The sequence below is a fragment of the Bactrocera tryoni genome, chromosome 3, assembly GCF_016617805.1.
Source record: "Bactrocera tryoni isolate S06 chromosome 3, CSIRO_BtryS06_freeze2, whole genome shotgun sequence".
Classification (NCBI taxonomy): Eukaryota; Metazoa; Arthropoda; class Insecta; order Diptera; family Tephritidae; genus Bactrocera; species Bactrocera tryoni.
Genome location: NC_052501.1, coordinates 8,648,015 through 8,670,264, shown reverse-complemented (window position 1 = coordinate 8,670,264; position 22,250 = coordinate 8,648,015). Strand labels below are relative to the sequence as shown.

General features: G+C 36.7%; 1 protein-coding gene across 2 annotated transcripts in view; it reads left to right on the top strand.

Moving 5' to 3' along the window:
- The window catches only part of LOC120771766 (protein dead ringer), an 82,688-nt gene that overhangs the window by 20,335 nt on the left and 40,103 nt on the right, over positions 1-22,250 (top strand). For both annotated transcript variants that reach the window (XM_040099950.1, XM_040099951.1), the window contains exons 2-5: positions 10,810-11,108; positions 11,220-11,358; positions 13,024-13,441; positions 14,274-14,374. In XM_040099950.1, the coding sequence (XP_039955884.1) occupies positions 10,810-11,108; positions 11,220-11,358; positions 13,024-13,441; positions 14,274-14,374 (957 nt within the window). The remainder of the gene's footprint in view (positions 1-10,809; positions 11,109-11,219; positions 11,359-13,023; positions 13,442-14,273; positions 14,375-22,250) is intronic.

Below are 22,250 nucleotides of genomic sequence, written 5' to 3'. Positions count from 1 at the left end.
CTCAAAATGCGCCAGGTTGTGATTTGAGACAGTACCATTTCTTGAGAACGTCTGGGAATGAACAATTTACGGTCTTCAGCAACACTTCCCTAAACGGCAGCAATATTTTCATTACTTCAAGCGGTTCTTGGCACTTGAACATTATCTGAAGAAAATGTACGCTCGAAATTTTCAAGAGTTCGACGAATAGCAAGCATAGCTGGACGACTTTCTATATCTTTCCATAATGAATTTGTAACCATTACTGTCACTGTCACCATTAGTTTTTGACCAAAATTCTCGAAAGACCAGTTTTGGAAACCAATCAAACGTTCTTCTTCTTCCTCCTTATTAGCGTGGACACCACTTACGCCATTATAGCCGAGTTTACATCGCCGAAGGCTGTTGTGTCATTTTCAATGAGTTTTTTTTTTATATGGAGGTTCCTAAACCCATCGCACAACCCTAGAGAGCAATGATTCTTCTTCTCACTTTAGCTCGCCTTCAAGCGGATGTTTTTTGGCTACCCAGAGGACACTTGGTCTAAGACCAGAAGTCGTGAGCTGATTGAGCCATATGTAGAAAAATGGTTCTGGTCACCCATAAGTGAATGACGCTCAGAGAACTTTCCTCGCTTGCGTGTACTTTTACACAAGGTTCCATCCTCAATTCTTCAAATGTTAAACAAAGCGTTTTAAAACTCGAAATTTTGAAAAAAAAATTGCCGAAGCACAAAGTGTCATTACTTTCGAACTTTTTAAAAAAATTAAAAGTATGATTTAAGAAATCCAAATACTAATTTTTATTTCGGTCAAATCAGTTGGTAATTAAAGAATTATACGTAACTACAGCGAAAGCTCTACAAACCACAAAAATTTCAAACAATAAATTTTCAAAATAAAAATTTTCAAGCAATTTGCAAATGAAATTGCGTCTAAATTTCAAAATCGTAATGGATTTTTCGCTTAAAATAAATTCAAGAAAAATTGCAACGACACTTTCGCAACGCTATTAAACTTTTATGCAACACATTTTTTGTAATTAGTACAAAATAGTAAATTATTTTATTTATGCCGGCGTGCATTTCGGTGATAAAATGTCAAAGCGTCAATGGGCGAGCAACTACGAACACATACACGCACATAAAAATATGAATTTTTATACTGCAATATAATTTGTGGGCGATTAGCAAAGGCCCTGTAGGAAAAATGTGGCGACAAATACGCTAACAGTATGTTTCAGTTGCTAATATTCACTTGCATGCAGTTGTTGTAGCCACAGGTGCATGCGCATATCTATATATTTATGTATGTATATACATATGTATGTATATGTGTATATGTATGTATATGTGTATTATTATACATATATACACGTGTGTTATGTAGTACGAATTTGTCGATAAAATTGAAATAAATTTTCATTAATATTAAAAGTCATTAAAGCGCGTTGCCTTATCGCCTCCACACTTCGTACTCATGAGCAGCGCCTTCGGCCAGCGCATGGCCCCAAAAACGAAATGCACTTCGCACAAACACAAACAAGTGACGGTTGGTGGGCACGTGTGTGTGCATGAGTGCCATGGAGGTAGCAATAAATATTTATATGTGTGTATGTGTGCTTTTGGCACAAATGATAATTAAAGTTTCATGTAAATTAAATTTTTCACGTTGCGAGCGGCTCAAATACACACACACACACACATGCAGGCATAAACAGGCGCCGAGGTGAGTGAGTGAGTAGTGGGATATTTTTAGTTTTATTTGTTGGAAAATATAATGTTGCTTAATAAATTAAAATAAAAGGAAGAAGAAGCAATGTATGCAAGTCGTTGCAGTGCAATTACTTAGTTGTATACATGCGGACATACATATGTAAATGTGCATGTATGTACGTGTTTTTAACATTTGTATGGCTTGCATTACATTTTTGCAATTTATGTGCAAGTTTGTAGGTTAGAATTGTTCCACGATGTTAATAATTGAATAGCGATAAAATCAAATGTTGATTTGTATGTACATACATATGTATGCATGTAAGTATGTATAGCCGAGTGTACATGGGCTTGTTTGCACTTTCAATTAAGTATGTAGTTAAGTAAATAAATGTGATTTTCCGGCTCCAGTCACACAATCGCTTGATATTGTAGAAATTTATGTAAAAAAATTTATTGTAATTTAATATAGTGTGTTAAAAAAAACCGTTATAAATTTCCGTTTCTGATTTGCTTGATTTTATGTGATTTTTGTGACCATAAAAAATATTTATTGCAATTACTCACGGTGATTTCTAGTGGCTAGTTCCCCTATAATACTTCATAACTTGAAAATATGTTTACCTATGTACATATGTGGTATAAACTGCCAGACGAAGTGAAATCTTTTTTTTTTTTATTTATTAAGAAAGTAGCCAAATTAGTTAAAAGTATTATTTATTTTGTATAATTGAAAGTTTTAATAAATAATGGTCTCATATTGCCAAAAAATATATAATTTAGAGCTATGCCCTGCCTAAATATGAAAAAAAAAATGCGGTTGTACGGAAGCTTTGATCAGTTTCCCAAATACAAAAGACTCTATACATGAACTTGATTTGAGTGATGAGTTTGTATGACAGCTATGTGCTATAGTGTTCCGATCTGCAAGATGGAGACTATAGCGTTGCCCTTTACAATTCTCTATACCGATTTTTGTGATGATAGCTCGACAAATAAAAAAGTTGTCCATACAAGGACATGATTTTGTTCGTTCAGTTTGTATGGCAGCTATATGCTATTGTGGTCCGATCTAAATAATTTCCTCGGATATTGTGCCTTCGACATTCATTCTTACCAACATTCATGAAGATACCTTTTCAAAATTAAAAGTTGTCCATACAAGAACTAGATTTTTATCGATCAATTTGTGTGGCAGCTATAAGCTATTGTGATCCGATCTGAATAATTTCTTGTAAGATTATACCGTTCCCTGCAACATTCATTCATACCAACTTTCGTGAAGATATATCTAGAAATAAACAAGTTTCTCATACAAGAACAGGTTTTTGATCGTTCAGTTTGTATAGCAGGTATATGCTATTGCCGTCTGATTTAAACAATTTTTCTGAAAACGGTAGCGTTGCATTCGACATTCATCCATGCCAACTTTCGTGAAGATATCTTTTCAAATAAAAAAGTTTTCCTCACAAAGATGTGATTTAGATCGTTCAGTTTGTATGGCAGCTATATGCTATAGTGGTCGGATCTGAACAATTTCTTTGAAGTCTGTACGGTTCCCTTGGACACTAATCTGTTCCAATTTTGGTCTTCAAATAAAAAAGTATTATATACAAAAAATGGATTTTGATTGATCAATTTGTGTGCTTCTCAAGCTTCACTGAAACCTATGACTTCTCTAAGAAAAATATTAAAATATTCGTATAATTCTATAATATACACATATGTATATGATACCTTATTCAAGTACAACTGGTTTAGAAATTTGCAATTTTGAAAAAAAATACACAAAAAAATCGTAACTTTTTTTATTTGGAATAATTAAAGTATTTTATTGCTATCATTTGAAACTCAGTTTCGCTCCTCCTTTGCATGACTTTTTAGCAACAACTCAACTGTTGCTAAGCAGCTAATCAGTTGAGCACCCAAACACCGTCCGATTGTGTGAGTATTTTGTATTTTTTCTTAGCAACTGTGCAGCACAAATGATGCATCTTACAGCTATTCTTTATGTTATTGTTGCATAGTTCATTGTTTTTGTTATTTTTTGAAGGGCAATACGCCATTGCCATCACAACACGTCTGGCTTCGCGCTTGCCTCGTGGCGCGCAGAATTTCTGCTAATAATCTTGGCCAGTTCAAGGGCTAGCTTATGCAGCCACCAACAGTCGGCGAAGAGCCAAAAGCCACTAGGCTGGCCGAAATGAAACAACCTGGACGCGCCGGACGATCAGTCAACCAGTCAAGCGGTCAGCTAGACTGGCATTCAGCCGTCACCAGAACGCTGTTGCACTTGTTCTTCACGATCGGCGCAATGTGTGAACGGTAGTTAACGCTTGGCTGCTGCTACTTGTTGCCAGTTGTTGTTGTTGTTGCTGCCGTTCAATACTTTGTCTGCTTTAGTTCGCAAAGCGTTCGTTGCAGCAAAATTCGCGCGAAACTTCAAAGCATTCGTTGGAATATTCGAAAAATATTCAAAAGCCGCAGCGTTGCAATCAATCGCCGCGCAGCCGGTAAAGCACATGGCACGACGACGGAAGGTGTCGATATCAACGGCTGGCCGATCGGCCGGTTAGTCAGAGGCTCGCTCGCTTGCTTGCTTTTTCGCTCTTATTGGTATTTAACACATGTGCTGCATTTGCATGAGTGTGTGTGTGTGTGTGGTTGCAACAAAGCCGAGCATGAATCGACGCAGCTGCTGGCCGATATTGTTGCTGTTGTTGCCATATTGCTAGCCGTGCGGCAAAAGGCGACGTTGATCTGACCAACAGGCTCTAAATGCCAAATGCCATTAATGGGCTAACCGTCGCTTGCCATTGCTGCTGTTGTTGTTGTTGTTGCCGCTTGTTCGCTGGATATTTCGCGTATACATTTTTCGTATTTAAATTGAAAATTCCCAATTTGCAATAGTCACAGTTGCGCTTAATTTGCACCTCTCTGCACTTCAAGCATAAACGGCGAAAATAAAAACATTGCAAAACAACAACAACAACAGCAGTAATAACAACGACAGCAACATATAGCGCAATAACAACAACAATGTGAGTAATATAACTACGGCAAGCATGTCGACTGGTCAACTGGTCAACCAACTTGTCGGCCAACAAGGTACACACAGACAGCGCAGGCACAACAACTTGCAACATGCTGTGGCAACCAAGTGAACCAAAGAATGATGCGAAACAAAATATTTTAATCAAAACAAGAAACTGAAGCTATAAAAAGTTTAAAAATATGTGTATGGCAGCTACATATATGCTATAGTGGTCCGATCTGATAATTTGCATAGGAGATTCTAGCGCTTTCTTATATAATTTTCCATACCAAGTTTCATGTAAATATCCCGAGATTCAATTTCAGGAATCAAGCAGTCGGTTATCATAAGGGTAGCCATTAACGAAACGTTCTTAATTTTTGAAGAAATATGGACGGATGATTACAACGGCCCACAAACCACGTCAAATTGTTGTTGTTTTTTGGTTGAAGTGTCCGCTCTTCAACCTCTTGAGGTTGCTCTTCATCTCAAATGCTGCAATTTTGCTTGTTTACGTACCCATTGAGCCAGAAATGGGCCTCGTAGCTGGACAAACTTTGGCTCGGAACTTTTCAAGAGCCCATAGAGCGAAGCGATGTCGCTTGGGAAGGTCGAGCGGCTTCAGTTCTTGCACAAGCTGTCTTTTGTACGCTTTCATTTTCAGATCTTGACGTAAAATGCGCCAAGTCATTCAATATATCAGTCCGAGTTGCTGAGAAAGGCGCCGAATAGAGGCTTCACTGTCTTCGTGTACACTCTTAGCGCTCATGACGCTCAGACGCTTGACACGACTCACGCGTGATCTGTCAAAAAAAAGGTTATTGAAAATAGTACCTCTACTTGAATCACCCGTTACATATTTTAAAGAGTCTATACAGTTTTCATCTGGGCGTTACAAACTTCGTGGCAAGTACTAGTACGATTATTAACGAATTTTACATTTGTTTCGGTAGACCTTAGCCAGTAAGGCTTACTTAGCGATTTCTAAAAATACAGTTATGTGGGAGGAGGGCGTGTTCATACATAATTTTTATTTTGTATAGAAGAGCAGAGTCAATGTTTAGGCGAGTTTAGGTGAGATAATGAAAGATATGCTTTATTTTTAGAAGACTCTCCATTTTTCCCAGTTCCAGGTTCTTATACTGTCAGGTCAAATATCAGTTTATCATTTCACATTTCGATCATTTTATATATATGCAATTGTATACCCACCTAGTAGTGCTGTTTAAGTTCAATATAGCAAGATCCTTTCACTTTTGGTTTACTGGCTCATCGATTAGGTATCATTGTGCGCGCTCTGATCGTTCCAACTTCACACATTTCCATGTGGTGCCACTATTATGTCTGTATAAATTTACTTACACACATACACATATGCCTCCAAACTACCATATATACATATCTAGATATGTATTCATACTTAGTGTATACTAGCCACTGCCGAAAGGATGGGTGGAGATGCTAAGTGGTTGCGATGTGATCAACAAATTTGAACTATCAACACATTGCAACATATGCGCAAAGTATGGCAACACTCACACACATATGCTTTCACATACATACATACATACATACTATACTCGTACATAATAACATTTGTAATAAGCAGACGTCACCGCCGCCGTAGCAGACAAGTATTACCGAGCGCAACGATCGAGATTCCGTAAACCCAAATCCGAAGCGCTTCAGCCGCTGCTTGCCTGGCACTGCAACACTTTACATATGCAGCTATCTATGTGTATATGAACGTCTAGTTTGGCAGTGTGGCTCATCAAGCAGCCAACATTGATTAGGAGTAAGTTTATTGCAGCCGCCGCCTCAGACGCTGCTGCCGTGAGCGTGGAAGGTGGCGGCAATAAGCTAATAAGTTGATTGTTGGCTTGGCTCTCAGCTTGTAGCCAGCTTTGTTAGCCCTAGTCCGTTTGTGGCCGCTGTTGTCTAGCTAATTTGCTGCTTGGCATTTTCATGACTTTGCCGTTGCTGTTGTTGCTTTAGCGCAGCGCTGGTGTTGCAAATCTCTGCTATTGTGCACGGCACTTGTTTGCGGCTGCATGCCAAATGAACAAACGATTGATGATTTATATTTCAACTCGATTGATTTAATTGATTTCGGCTTCAAGCTGATTGTAGCTGATTTTGGGTCGAAAGTATTTGTTGCATTAAAAGTGTTGGTATTTTGGTGTTAATTCAACATACTCAGCATTTGTTTGTATGTGTGTATGGGAATTGATAGTTTATGTATAGTTGAACCTGAGTTGTTTGTGATTGAATTTTTTGCGCAACTGAAAAAATTATTCTTGACACACTTACAATTTATATTACATTTTTAGTTATTTTAGGTATTTATGTTGTTAATTTTGCTGAAAAAAAATTATGGTAATGAATAAATGCAAACTGGAATTTTTAAATACGAGTTCATAATTTTTTTTTTCCATTGAAAACGAGAGTAATAAAAAAATAAAAAAAAATAAAAGCTTCGATATTTGACTTTTTAACAAAATTTTGAGATTAAAGGTATGTCAAAAAAAAAAATTGACGAAATATTTATATCACGGGGTATGCGTCTGGTCCCCCTGCTAATGAACTGCTAATTTTCAAAATCGGTGATTTTGCCAAATTTTCCTGGACCACTTGACGTGGTTTGACCCAGGTGTAAATACAAAAGTTGTAGATGCTGTCCTCGAAACACTTTTTACAAGCAATTTTTGGGATGGCCTTCAGCGCTTTCAGCGAATTTCTTTTTTATCTATTCGATCGACTGAAAACGGCAATTTCCAAATCTAGTGGTTGATCGATGATATTCATTACGTTTTTGGTCACAATTGTAGCTGGATGCGATGGTGCATTAACATCGTGTAAAATCCATGCATTGTTCTTCCACAATTCTGGCCGACCGCCTCAATACGGCCAAATAGAACTTCTTATTGACCGTCTGTTCTACGGAACAAATTCATGTTGCAGCACTTTGATTTTTGAGCGGCTTTGGGGTGCTTTTTTTGGTTTCGGCTTCCACAAACCCATTTCTCATTGGTAGTTATAATGCTCTCCATGAATGTGGAATCGGAATTCTCACGCTTAAGTATATCCAAAGAGACCTGTTTACGGTATCCTTTTTGAAAAAAAATTGCATGCAGTCGAGCAAGAACGCGTTTCACCCCCTAAGTATCCACCAAAATCATTCCAATGGACTCGCGAGAGATTTCGAGCTCTCTTGCCACTTGCCTGCCGATTTTCAAGCACCATATCCTTCACTTTTTTTTAATATTTTCATCAGTTGAAGAGGTTTGTGCCACACGTAGGCTTCTGTTTATGATAAAACTTAATCAGCGTTAGCCTCTTCCAACAATCGCACCGATTCCGTACACAAGTTAAATTCGGTTGCACCGAAGGGATGAACCCTGCAAAAATCCACGTTTTTCTTTTACTTGATTTTGGTCGATCACTTTGGTGTGGATGTGAGCAGAATATTCTGTGTAAGAACGTTCTCTGTGGGCATTCCGTGAGAATAGTTTGTGTGATTTTCCATTATGCCCAGGGAGGATATAGGGTCTCGAATGTATATCATGGACAGCTTGAACTCTGATATAATTTCCTCAAGCTGTTCTTTACTTTCTGTCTACCATTTAGCTTATTTTTGTTGAATGTAATCTGAAAGTATCTCTCATAAGAAATCTTTCTCTCGATATAAGAAAAGCAAAGACAAAGTCTTTGCTAATTATTAGATGCTGGAAAACAAATGTCCGTGTTTCTGCAATCCTTAAGTTTCTGGTAACCTACGCAAAGACCAATACATAAGTATTTTCAATTGTGATTTTAAAAGCCGAAAATGCTTAGCTGAGGGTAGCTACTAGAGTTTAAGCGAGCGCGGTCTGGGGTACGACCCAGAATTTTCAAAAAATCGTTACTTTAAAGGCATAAAAATATGTTTCGAGTTGAAATGTCACCTCAGGTTCAGCTATGGTGTCTTGGCATTTAAACGCGTTTTTCTCAAAACTTCTTTTTCCAATTGGTGAGACAAATAACTTCGACATTTTTTTCCCGATCGACTTCAATTTTTGAAAATAACTAATAATTATGTTAATTTTATAAATATTGATTACTCTTTAAATGAGGAAAAGGTTAATTACTAACCCCAAAAAAATTAATCAAGCCATACATACTCGTATAAATCTTACATACATACATATACTTACATGCATGCATATTATTATGCCTGAGCATGCATACATATGTATGTACATGTATGTACATATATATTTTTACATTAAACATTTTGAAATTTGAGTGATGAAGGGAAACAGTGCGTGTGACATTATACATCATTCGTCGTGTACAAATTTAGTATGTTGTAAACAAGCATTACTTAGGCATCGCCTTTGCGAGTTCAATGAACGCTAAATGAATTTGGCACAAGTTCTTGAAATATGAAGAAACTAATAATAAACAATGACAGACTTCGCAAAAGAGTCGAGTAAGAAATGGCACATTCATTAAGCGCCGTTGCGTTGGCGCGATTCCCCTATACCAAATATTGCATTGCAGACGAGACCTAAAATTATATAATAATATTCATGCCAAAAGGATAAAAAGAGGGGTACACATTCTGTATTTGAATAAATATAATTTAAATAAAAGTTAAATTATGAAATTTAACATAAAATTTTCGAGACACCTTTATATTGCGCTCATATGTATGAAAATGAAAATAATTTTGTAATAAATAATTCGGGATCCCGAAGTCTGGTTTTGGAAATTCCGAAATTTTAGGATTTTGTAAATGTACAAAAAACAAGCATTCTCATTAAACAATCGCTTCCAAAAAAATTCGGGATCCCGAAATCGCTTTTTTGAAAATTCTGCAATTTCGGGATCCAGTAAATGCAAACACAAGTGCGACACTTTTATTAAACTGACGCTTTCAAAAATTTTCGGGATCCCTTAATCGCTTTTTGGAAATCCCGAAATTTCAGGATTTTGTAAATGCATAGAAAGCAAGTAATCTCATTACACTGGCGCTTCTCGGACTCCCGAAATCGCTTTTTGAAAGTCCTGAAATATCGGGATTCTGTGAATATCCACAAAAAAGACACTCTGGGATCCAGTAAATGCAAACACAAATACAAAACTATCGCTTACAAAAATTTTCGGGATCCCGAAATCAAAATTTTAAAATACGAAAATTTCGGGATTCATTAAATGCAAACACAAATACGGCACTCTCAGTTAACTGTTGCTTTCAAAAACGCAAGCAAACAGTGCTAGCATGTCGATCATAACTCATTAATGGTCTACCAATGCAACACAACAACGACAGCAACAAAAGCAGTGCAACACTCTGCAGTCACTTTTTTAGAACCCATTGACCGTTCGGTCTTGTTGATGACGATTATAATGATGCGGCTGCGCGACAATCTAAAATTGTATGCAATTTATGCAAAAATCACGTTTGAATTCGATTATGCCGCAAATGCGTGTGGAAGGAAGTGAATAACAAAAGAGTGAAAGAATCCAAAAAAATTGTGTCAAACAGAATAATTTGCGTTAAAGTGTAATAAGAAATGTGTATTTTGCTAAAGTGACGCTTGAGCACAGCGTTCATATGCCATATAGCCTGTTGCTTGTCGCCTGCCGCCTCATTGCTGTGGCATGTTGCATGTAGAATGCTAAATGTTGAACATAACAACTGCACTCGACTTGTCACAGTGGGTTGCAAATGTTGATCGATCGTTAGCTGGAATCCACGCGACCTCAGTGCGCGCTGGTGCTCTATGCTGCCACAACCCCAGCCTGCTCTCCACCACCGCTAGTGCTGTCTGCCTCCAGAGTGTCGTTCGATTTGTTTGCCGTTCTAAGTGCTTCATTTGTTTTGCTGCTAGAAGTGTTTCTGCGCGTGTTTTATGTATGCGCTTCGTAGCCTGTGTGTGTGTGTGCGTCTAGTCTTAATGTGTTTTCATGTTGCACCAAATGATTGCAATCAATTTAATAATCACTTTATGCCATTTGTTCTTAACTCTTTGCCTGCTGCTTCCTCTTCCTTTTCTTCTTCTCTCATTATTTATTTGCTCTGCATTTTTATTTACAGTCTCGTGACGTCGCATCCGATGATGATATACGCGATTGCGATTCTATCGATGCCGATCATCATGTAATCCGTGCAACACGCCTGAATGTCGCAACATTGAAACGCCAACATAGCAGCAACAGCAACAACAAAAACAGAAATATTCATAGCAATAATCATAATAGCAATAACAACAACAACAGCAACAATACATTTGTTGGTGATATGAGTTTTGGTGGCAACGCCGGCAGTGTCAGTCTTGGTGTTGGCAGTGGTATGGGGGTGCGCAGTCCCGATCATCACGCTGATCTTCAAATGAGGTAAATTAATTAAGTGCGAATTTTAGCAGAAATTATCCTTTGCTCTTGACTTTGTTGTTAAGATAAAATAATTTTCCTTGTTTTCCCGCTTTGTTGTTGTTGTATTTTCAGTCATCATCACCAGTTCCCCACAAATCATCCGCTAAATGCGCTCAGCAATTTCATGGGCATCGGCGGTCTACATGGCATTCCAAATCTACCACACAACGATGTCCTGGAGAAGTTAAAGATGCAAGTTCGTGATTTCAAGGTGGGTCTAATAGTGTGTGTGTTGTTGTACGATACCCAATAAATTTATAAAGAAAAATTAAAATTGTTAAAAGGAGTTATCATACACATAACCTAAAATCCAAATTCCACTGTTCTTCAAAACAAATTTTGTTTAGATTAGGTTAATCTGCTAGCCCAATAAACCACACATAGATCAGTTTTGGTCCTTTGCGATACCAGATGGGAGTTCATATGCTAGGTTCAAGAGGAGTAGTCTTCCTTTAGGACGCTTGCGATAGACCCGATACCTCCCCCAGTGTATCATACCGTGGGGACCCCAGATGCTTACAGCGTAGACCAATGTGTGACAAGTGCACAAGAGATACTCCATTCTTTGATTTTTCCGCTCAAAAATTATTATTTTTCTTTTAATTCTTCTACGATCGAGGAAAGCCTGTATCGGGTATTCGAAAAACTTAAGATCCCATAACCAAATTTTGGGAGAGTTTAATCTTGTCCTAATCTAGTTTGTTGAATAACTTTCTTGGTCGTGACTATGATCTCATTCACATTACATAGTTAAGGTTAGTTTGTGTCGTAGAATTGATCCTCGAGCCAAAGGTAGTGCTGAATCTCTCTTGAACAACCGCAAATTTTGCTCCTTGGTGATATCCAAAAAATATTAAACATGAAACTCTAGATCCTGAAAGAATGTCGAAGCGTTTTGAACTTACCACACATTGTTTTAGGTGGTTCATAAAAATCCCAGCCACTTCGCTGGGTTCACAGAAGTTACGTTAAGTTAGGTAAAAAGGCTTTTTCCTGAGGCCAAGTATGACAACCGTGATATTTGACTTTTGTCTGACAAAAACTGGAAAGTAGAGAAGAAAATTCCTCCCTGAAATTTTAACAAGTTGCGTTCTCTAAAGTCGTTAGTCTCACCATGAAAGTTCCAATGACAAGGTGCGCTGTTAGGATACCTATGATTGCGGCAATGTTAACCTTGCTAAGAACGAGTAGTTCCTATGTCTTTTTATGTTTCACTCTAGCCCAGAAAGCTTCGCAACCCCACATGTTCGGATTGCTGACCAACGCCTAGGTTGTGTCTACCGAGATATTTCAATGTCAGTCTGGCAAAGTTGGGCAATAGGAAAGAAAGTGCCTAGTTGTTACCACCTCGTCTTCCGCTATACTGCTTTACAAAAAGCGTCCGACAAGACATTCAGTTGCACATGATGTTTATCTCTCCTCCTTCTTACTAAATCTTTGGAGAAACTAATGGACTGGTACATAAGGGGGCGCATTCCCAGGGACCATTTGTAAGGCAAGTCAGTAAATACTGCCCTGCATGGCTTGAGGAAGCCGTTAGGATTAAGGAAGTCACTGTTAAGATCTTCAATGATATAGATTGAGCTTTCAATGACGTCCTGCCGGCAGCAGTTGTAATTGCTCTGGACGGTCTTGGGGTTGAATCCAACCTCAAACACCTAATTTTCAATGGGGGAACGCAAAGAGTCAAAGTCAAAGAATGAATTAAAATGACGACATTCGCTGTTCACTGTGCCTGAAAACCTAATGCATAGATGCTTTGATATCAATCTAATCGAAATTATTAATTCATATGACCCCTATGCCCATTATCGACTTTAATTTTGGACACCCACACAAATATGGTAATTAACACGCTCTTTCTTCCAATGCGCAGGAACAAGATTACGCGGCTGCTGCGCATGCGGCTGCCTTTGGGCAAAACCTATTACCCACCAGCTTAAATCCCGCATTCTCACTGCCGCCCACGTCGATAGCACAGTTCGAGCATCGTGCACAGAGCCTGGCCGCACAAGCGGGTGGCGGTGGCAGTGGTATTGGTGGCAGCATTGGCGTTGCCAATGGCAATTCACAGAATTCACAACACACTGGTGGCAATAATGTGGGCGTGAGTGGAGCGTCGTGTCTGACGAATGGTGGCAACGGTTTGCTTGGTGGTGCTAACGGTAGCGGCGGCGGCGGCCCGGGTATGGGCAGTGGTGTTGGTGGCGTTGGTGGTGGTGGTGTTGGCGGCGCGAGTAGCGGTAATGGCGGCTTCTCATTCACCTCACCAACGGCGCCGAGCTCGAAGGACGGTGAGTAGTTAAAGGTTTTGATGAAATTAATTTTATTTTGATTCAAAAATATTTTTTTTAGAATTAAACGTTCGTCACATTTCATGAAATTAAAAAAAAAAATTAAATATATTAAATATAAATATAATATATTTTATTTAATTTTTTTTTTTAATTTAGAAAATTTTACTCTAATTAAGTTTTTCATACTTTCTTTCTGTTAATTAAAAAAAAAAACTACTATATATTATTTTATTAAAATTTACTTTTTTTAAGATTATTTATTTAACATTTTTTTATTAATTGAAGTTAATTAAAAAAAAACAATTTCATATTTTATTAAAATTTACATTTTTTTCAGAATATTTATTTAACATTTTCTTTTTATTAATTGAAGTTTTTGGTATCATATAAAAAATTAATTGAATTAAATTTAATTTCTCGATTAATTAAATTAATATATTTTTTAATTGCACTTGGTATTGATTTATTAAAATTCGTATTATTTTTTAATAAATTCTAATCTTATTGAAATATTAAAAATTAAAAAAAAATTGTGTTTAAAAAAAATTATTTTTCATTGTTAATTTTTTTTTGAGAATTCTTGAAACTACTAAAAATTGTAAATAATTTTTTTAACAATAATTAACTAACTAAAAAAATTTGTAATCCTAAAATTTAACAAAAAAAATAAAATTAATTAATTAAAAAAATTTTAATTAAAAATTTAATAAAATTAATTAAAAAAAGTTTTAAATCAAAAATTTATTAAAATAAATTAATTTAAAAACTTTTTCGACTATATATTTTACTTACACTTTTCTATGTTTCTTTTTATTTCAATTGACTTTAGTTAACCCCGCCTCAAATTCTTCCACATCCAGCGAAGCTTCCAGTTCTTCACAGCAAAATAATGCCTGGAGCTTCGAAGAGCAATACAAGCAAGTTCGACAGGTGAGTCCTTTTTTATAAAAGTGTAATATTTTTACAAAAAAAGTATTAAAACAGTAGCGGTCAACAAAAAGCTTCGAAGAATTCAAAAAAAAAAAATGTTGTTTTTTGAATCTAGTATAGGTAGTATAGGGTACATATACTCTGCGGGACATATTTCGATTTATGCTTAACAAAATAGTTCAATTAGTTCGATTATCGGTTCTGTTAATCTGAATCTGACAATGAAAGCCACTATGTGATCTAAAGAACTGTCTTTTCTTTCTAAAGAATATTCGGGCATGTTGTGGAGGCGGCTTTCTATACAAAGCTGGATCTATTTCAGTTTCAGAGATGCGAAAGTCGTTGCCGAGATTCTCTCTTGCATGACGATCGTACTTAGCTATGATTCAAAGTGGAAATTAAAGGTTTTGGTGAACCAATTAAGATGATCCTGCACAGCATATTTCTACTATTATCTCTAATTATGGGGTGAATTCCAAGGAAGTCGAGTTTTTTCATATCGCATGTAACATATGTACATATATGTAATATAGTATATTTAAAAATATTCTTCGAAAATTTGAAGCTGATACGATCCAAGCCTTTAATAATTGTATCTCAGAGATCTCTGTAAAATTTCATGAAGAAAGGTTGAGTAGTTCTGGAGAAATTTTGCCAAACGACTTCAAAAACACTGTTTCAAGAAAAGCACGTTCAAAGACGGCCAGCCTCAAGCGCACAAGTTCTCAAGGCTGTATCTCCGAAACTATTACTCGGATCAACTTGAAAATGTAGAACAATATTCTAGAGGTGTTTTAAAACCAATAAAGAAAATCGTTTTTTTTTTTAAATCCACAAACCCATGTAACTCCTTACAAACTTTAAGTTATCTCGCCTAATTTTTGGATCGTCATTCAATAGGTTGTTGAACAGTTTGGACGTCATATTCATAAACCTTATTCTTTTCACCAGGAAAAATGCATGTTGATGAATATTCTATCTTGAGCCCTCAGCTCCGTTGTCAAACATCTCTTTTGCGAAATCTTTCTGATGTCGTTATGAATTCAGGTCTTTTGGTACGTGTCATCTGTGTTCGCGTCGTTCAATACAACGCAAGTTACTTAACTTCTCTTTCGTATTTTAGTTTCAAAATTTGCAAAATATTTAAATTTTTCTTTTATATTTACAAAACTAACATTATTCCAAGAACTGAAAAATGAAATGCCAATTATTTGCCCCTTCAAAAACAGCTGCCCACTTGATTGGACCGTGCAAAATTGCACAGTAGCTTATAACCTTCGGTGCAATATGAACGGATTATGTGAAAGGATAATGGCAAAGGTGAAGCAGTTACTAACCACACCGAGACAGCATATACACACATACATACATATATACATAGACTGTAATAGTATAAATGTAAGACCCACTAGCGTCTGTACTATTACCAACCACAGCGATAACGAAAAAAGGCTAACCAAACTCGGTGTAACCGATAATCCACTTAATCCACCTACAAGCACGACCAACTCGTTTACCACACATACATATGGACATACAGTATGCATATGTACATCTATAGGCTTATTAGTTAAACAATGCTGAAGCAGTACAAAAGTGCAACCAAATAAAATAATATCTAATAACTTAAGACCGAGTAACGGCTAACTAAAATGAATCGGAGGAAAATATAGAGAGGTCGTAAATATACATATACAGATACATATATGCAAATACATATTATACATTCTAATAGAGTAGGCACAAACTGGTTAGATCTCGTATTGCGGCGCAGCGCACTAATCCATCGCACTGTGCTAGCGAGTTAAGCCTACGAAAATGCACGAGATGAATGTTGCTGCAGGACGAGAAAGCAGATTTCATATGACTAGGCTTACGCTGTCATATGTATAGTATATAATGTCTATAGATATGTACATACATATGTACATATGTGCGACTAGTCGTTGCTGTGTGTAACGAATTTGTGTTTATGGCAAATAAAATGTACCATACGGGCGCAACGGTAATCGCACGAACTAACAAACGAGTGAACTAAAAGACAATGCCGTGAGCTACAAATTAACCTCTTACAGCAACAACAAATTAATAGTTTGTGTAGTGAAGATTATGAAGATTATTATTGTTTTCGGGATCCCGAATCATAGCTTTTACAGAATTTGATATTTTTTTCGATACTTACAAAATGCAATAAATAGAAAAATGTTGTGCAATAATATGTTCAATATAAATATCGAATTTCGGGATCCCGTTTTTATTGGAAACGCAAACTTATTCACGGACGCACATAAATTGCACGGTTTGCGCCTTAATAAATGAATATGTACGAGAAAAAAATATATTAAGAGATTATGATGTACTTCGGGATCCCGAATTATGAGTAACATGTATGTACCAGTAATACAAAAAAGATTGATATTTTTTCGACTCGTCCAATGTGCATAAAACGTTTATTAAAAAGAGATATGTAATCTTGTAATTCGGGATCCCGATTCATGGGTATTATGTATCAATAATTGTTTTATTTATTTATGAGCAAACGGATTTTCAATCTCGGGATCCCGTTTGATAATGTTGTAATTCGAGATTCTGAATTAACAAGAGTGTTGAAAATTATACAATTAATTTCGAGATCCCGTTTGCACGTTTTGTGCCATATTAAATTCGGGATTCTAAACCAACAAGAGTTCTGGAAATCATACAATTACACAATTTTAACTTCATAATACATGTTTAGATATAATATTAATTATCAATGTGAAAACAGTATACGAAGCCTTGGGATAAAATTCTAAATAAAAAATTTCGGGATCCTGAAATATGATTTCTGTGAAAAAGCATGAAGCTTTTGAAAAAAAATTTGAACTTCAAAAAATTTTCGGGACCCCGAACTCACTCGAAATTTCGTTTTTCGAGATCTTAAAAATTCACGTTAAAAATATACGTTCTTTGAAAACTGATCACAAAGTTTTTAGTAAAAAATAAAAAAATGAATTTACTCAAAACTCGTTTTTCGGAATATTAAGGATTAACGTTAAAAATATATTCTTGAAAACTGAATGCATGAAAGCGTTTAGCAAAAAGTTTTTAATAAAAATGAAAAAACAATCGGGATCCCGAAATATATTTTCTGTGAAGAAAGAGTACGGAAAAGAATTTGATATATCAAAAAATTTCGGGACACCGAATTCATTTAAAATTCGGTGTTTGGAATCTTAAAAGTTGACGTTAAAAAATTATGTTCCTTGATACATAATTGTAAACAAAGCGTTTAGAAAAAATTTAAAAAAAATGAAATAAGAGTTTTCGGTATCCCGAAATATATTTTGAGTGAAAAAAGAATACAAAGCTTTTGGGAAAAAAATTTCAAATATCAAAAAATTTTCGGGACCCCGAAAATTCACACGAAATCTGGTTTTCGGGATCTTAAGAGTTAACGTAAAATATATGCTTTTCTTGAAAACTGAAAGAAAAAACGTTTAGTATAGGGTTTTAAAAAAAATTTCGGGATCACGAATTCACTTTTTCAAAATCCCGAAATGCCAACTTCGCATTTTAATGTACACTGTTCGACATGTAATGCACAATTAGACAGCAACTACATAAGTATACCATCTCGCGCCCGCTCTCTCATCTGATCGCTTATTTATAGGACTTTAATGTTAAAAATCTGTTCAAGTTCTCACACGCCCATGAGCAAGCGAGCGGAGTAGCGTTCAATTAAAAACACAACCAACGCTTGAGGCGAACCGCATTGGCCCCCCCTCCATAACGCTAGATATAAAAGCCGAGCATGACAATTGCAACACTGAAGCCGCAAATTGTAGTCTAATGACTAAATGTGGGTGGGAGCGGGTGTTGGTGGACATGTGTGTCTATGAGGATGAGCACACGCTACATTGATTGCTTAATTAAGCTTGGTGCAAACATTAAATGCGTTGGTGATTAATAGCAACTCATCAATAGGCAATTTAATTGAGCGTCTGTCTAAATGCAATTTACAATATTATGTATGTGTATATGTACATACATATGTATGTGTGAGTGGGTGGCTTGCAATTAGCACACTTTATTTAAACTCGTACAATTTTCCGCAACCGTTGATTTTTCCGCCGCGTGGGTACGCAGGCAGCTTGAAGATTTCATTGAACGGTTTCCTCACACTCTCCGCTCCGCTTCGGCGAAACCTGATTGATTTCCCATCATTAATGCGCCGCTGAAAAATGTGCGCTCAATTTATTGCCACCTAAATTAGCTCCGAATCTTCTTCTTCGTCGACACTCAAATTCGATAATTAATGTGCGTTTAACATGATTTTGCTCTATGGCAGGATCCTTCTGAAGCATCATTTCTCAATAAATGTCCACTTGAGATGTTGCCCTTTGCCAGGCGTGAAACATATGTTGACACCACCCGGCGCGCATATCCGGTCCCAGTGCAGCATCCCTTTAGTGTCGCGTAAGATAAGAGGAATTTCATTTGGAAATACATACATACAGACATATGTAAATATCAACAAGCAGCTGTTGGTCGCGTAAATGTGTGCATACTGGACATTGAAGAACAACTTGAAAATCGCTGTCTTCAATTGAACCGGTTAAAAGTTTTCCTATGATTTCTCTAAGATTTTAGTCTCAAAAATTGCTATGTGATTATCCTGTGCATTGAGTTGGAATCAATTATTTACAAAATGCTGTGAGAAAAACGATGTTGTAATTTGATAGTTTCTAGAGAAACTTGTTTTTCTTTTCGTGTATTTTTTGAGCTGGCGAAAATTTCATCGGTTTATCATATTTTTAACGGAATTTTAATTTATACCCAGGGCTTAAAGAGTCGTTTTTCATACATAACTGTTCAAATGCTTTCGAGAAATTATGAATATTTCAATATTTTTGAGCTCAAAAATTGCTTTAGTAAAATTTGTTCACACCTAGTTGGAAACTGTTAACAATCTTGAGTGATACACTCCTACCAGGGTTCTTACGTAGGTTACCGGGATTAGCGTACAACAACAACGTTTAATGAACGATAATCGCTTTATTGTTTCACAAAATATTCTCCATTAAAATCTATATACTTCTCTACATGCGTTTCTACCAATTTTCGAAGAACTTTTGCCACTCTGATTGCGGTATCTCCAAAACATGACTTCTGAACGCATCAACAGTCTCTTCAGGTGTCGAGAAACGTTGATCTCTAAGTTTAATTTTTATGTTCGGGAATAAAAAGAGTCATTTCGGTCCCAAATCTGGACTATACGTTGAATTACTCATCAAATTGATGTTTTGAGTTCTCAAAAATGCAGTTGTTTCAGTCGATGTGTGAGGGTTTGCATTGTCGTGGTGAAAAGTGATCCGTCTTCGCTGGTTTCTTGAAAGACAACTGTCAAGCAGATGGTTGTGTACCTCACAGACACTGTTCTGCGGCAATGTTCGAGTTCTATGGTTGCGATTATCCAGTTCGAAAAAACAGGCAACCATTTGCTTGAAAATGCTTCGTGCGCTAACAATTTTTGTTGGATTCGGCTCGTCTTGAACACCCATGTAGTCGACTGTTGTTTACTGTCGGACGCTGACGCGTAAATCCACGTTCCATCATCTCTCACGATTTCATAGACTTATTTCGAAGCACAGCTATCGTATTTCTGTTTTGTTTTTTACATTACTCTCGACCAATCGACATGAACCTTGTTTTGAGCGATCGAAAAATTGTGTGGTAGCCAACGTGACATTTTTTTACAGTCAAATGTCCATGCAATATTGAATATATGCTGGTCTAACTAACGCCTATGGTTGTCTCTATCTCACTATAGGTCACATGACGATCTGGTAGTATGTATTAGTTTGTGCACAGCATCAATAGTTTCCGGAACAACAGCTGATTTCGAATTACATTCACGAAATTCGTCTTGTAGTTATGTACGACCTCGATTGAATTCACCATTCCATCGTTAAACACTGGTCCGTGATGGAGCTTCATCACCAAAAATAGAATTAAGCTCATCGACGCACTGTTGCTAAGTTAAGCCCGACGAAAGTTGTAAAAAATAATCGCTTGAAAATGTTCGCGATTTAATTCCATTTTTTGGTCGAGAAGAATACTTTAAGTTACTGTGAGCAACACAACTAGCGCTCGTATGTCAGAATGTTGGGTTGCCAAAGCCCGAAATATAAAAGGCAACCTACGTAATAAACGGAGTAAATTGACACAATTTAGGGAGAGAGAGCTTTGAGAAATTTTTGACTACTCGGCTCTGAAATTTTTAATCTAAAATCTGTTAAACTTCTAACTCAACACTCTTCTATGTTAACGGCCATGTCACGCCGATGTCAGCTGAGGTTGAGAAAATTAATATTGCTCGGTCAAGTGCTAAATTTATTCTCGAAGAAACCTCAACAAATAAGACATTTTCAAGTATGACAGAATCTTAATAATTTGTTAATTATTTTCCGTTAGTTGTCGCTTTCGAAAGAAATTTTCAGGTTAAGAATCATTTCAATTATGGATTGAGAAAACGGCTTCATAATTCAGCGATTAGTTAATTTTATTATAGCTGGCTTGAAGACTTAAGAAATAATTCAAAGTTGTGAAAAGTTCACTGAAACAGTTAAGATTTTCAAACTTCTTAAGAAAAAATGCACATTCCAAGCATAAATGCATATTACCAATATTCGACTTACTCCATAATTTGTTGTTGTTGCCATGCACTGCTACATATTTCACATTTCTGCAACCGCAACGGCATGCCTTTATCTTATCGCTTACCAATAATAAAAACTGTGAAATAAAAAATTGAAATACCCACCCTTATTGGCGGTAAATATGTGCGCGCCTAAGAAAGGCGGTAACCAAAAATAACTCACTTCTTCAGCAGCACATTTTCGCGCACACAAACACACATGCCGCGACTGCTGAAGCGGAAAACTCGCTGAAGAAGCAGCAACAACAGTCGGACCAAAAACGCTTTTGCAAAAGCAACAACAACAACAAATACCAAACGAATTGTTGCGATACGAAAAATGGTGGCAAATATGGCGGGCAACATGAAGTGAATGTGCGGCGTTCGGCAACAGTGAGCAGCCGCCACAATCGCAGACACATACAGCAGCAACAGAGGCGCAGCGGTAGAGCCCACATGCAATAAAGCGGACAACAGACAATGTGGCAGACAGCGGCAATTTCGTTATAGATATTTATAAGCGAGCACACCAAGCACCGATGCAGGCACTCACACACCCATACACATACTCACATACATATGTACATGTGTATGTGTGTACATGCGATTGCATTTGTGCACATTTCGCGGCTGCAAGTGACGGCAGCGTTGCTTCTGCGCTGCGCTTTTGAGTGGCAGGCGCGCATTTTTGGGGTAAAGGCAGGAAATGCCGACAATAATTTGCTTAAAAATAGTTTGATTGATAAGTCATTTGTTTTCCAACACACACACGCACCCACATACATACATACATTTGCATATTATGGCTGTTGCCAGCAGACTGAGCGTTGCCGTGCGGAACACATAAAAATATTAATATTTGCGAAAATTTCTAGTCGCTGGCAATTATCTCAATTATGCTTGCGATGCGAGCGCGAAAGTTCTGCGAAAATTTTCAAAAACTAAAAAAAAAATGTAAAACTAAAAATTTTTGAATGTTGACATCCAGACGGTTTATTGCACATTTACATATGTATGTTGTTTGTGTTGTTGTAGTGAGTGTTTTATTATATGCAAAAGTGCATGCCACAGCGCACGGGCTTGGAGGATGACTAATAAGCATTTAAACGACGATGACTTCTGCTAGAAAATTATTTTAAAATATAATAGATCGGAAGAGCACAATTTAATATTTTTTTATTTAAAATTTTTTTTTTT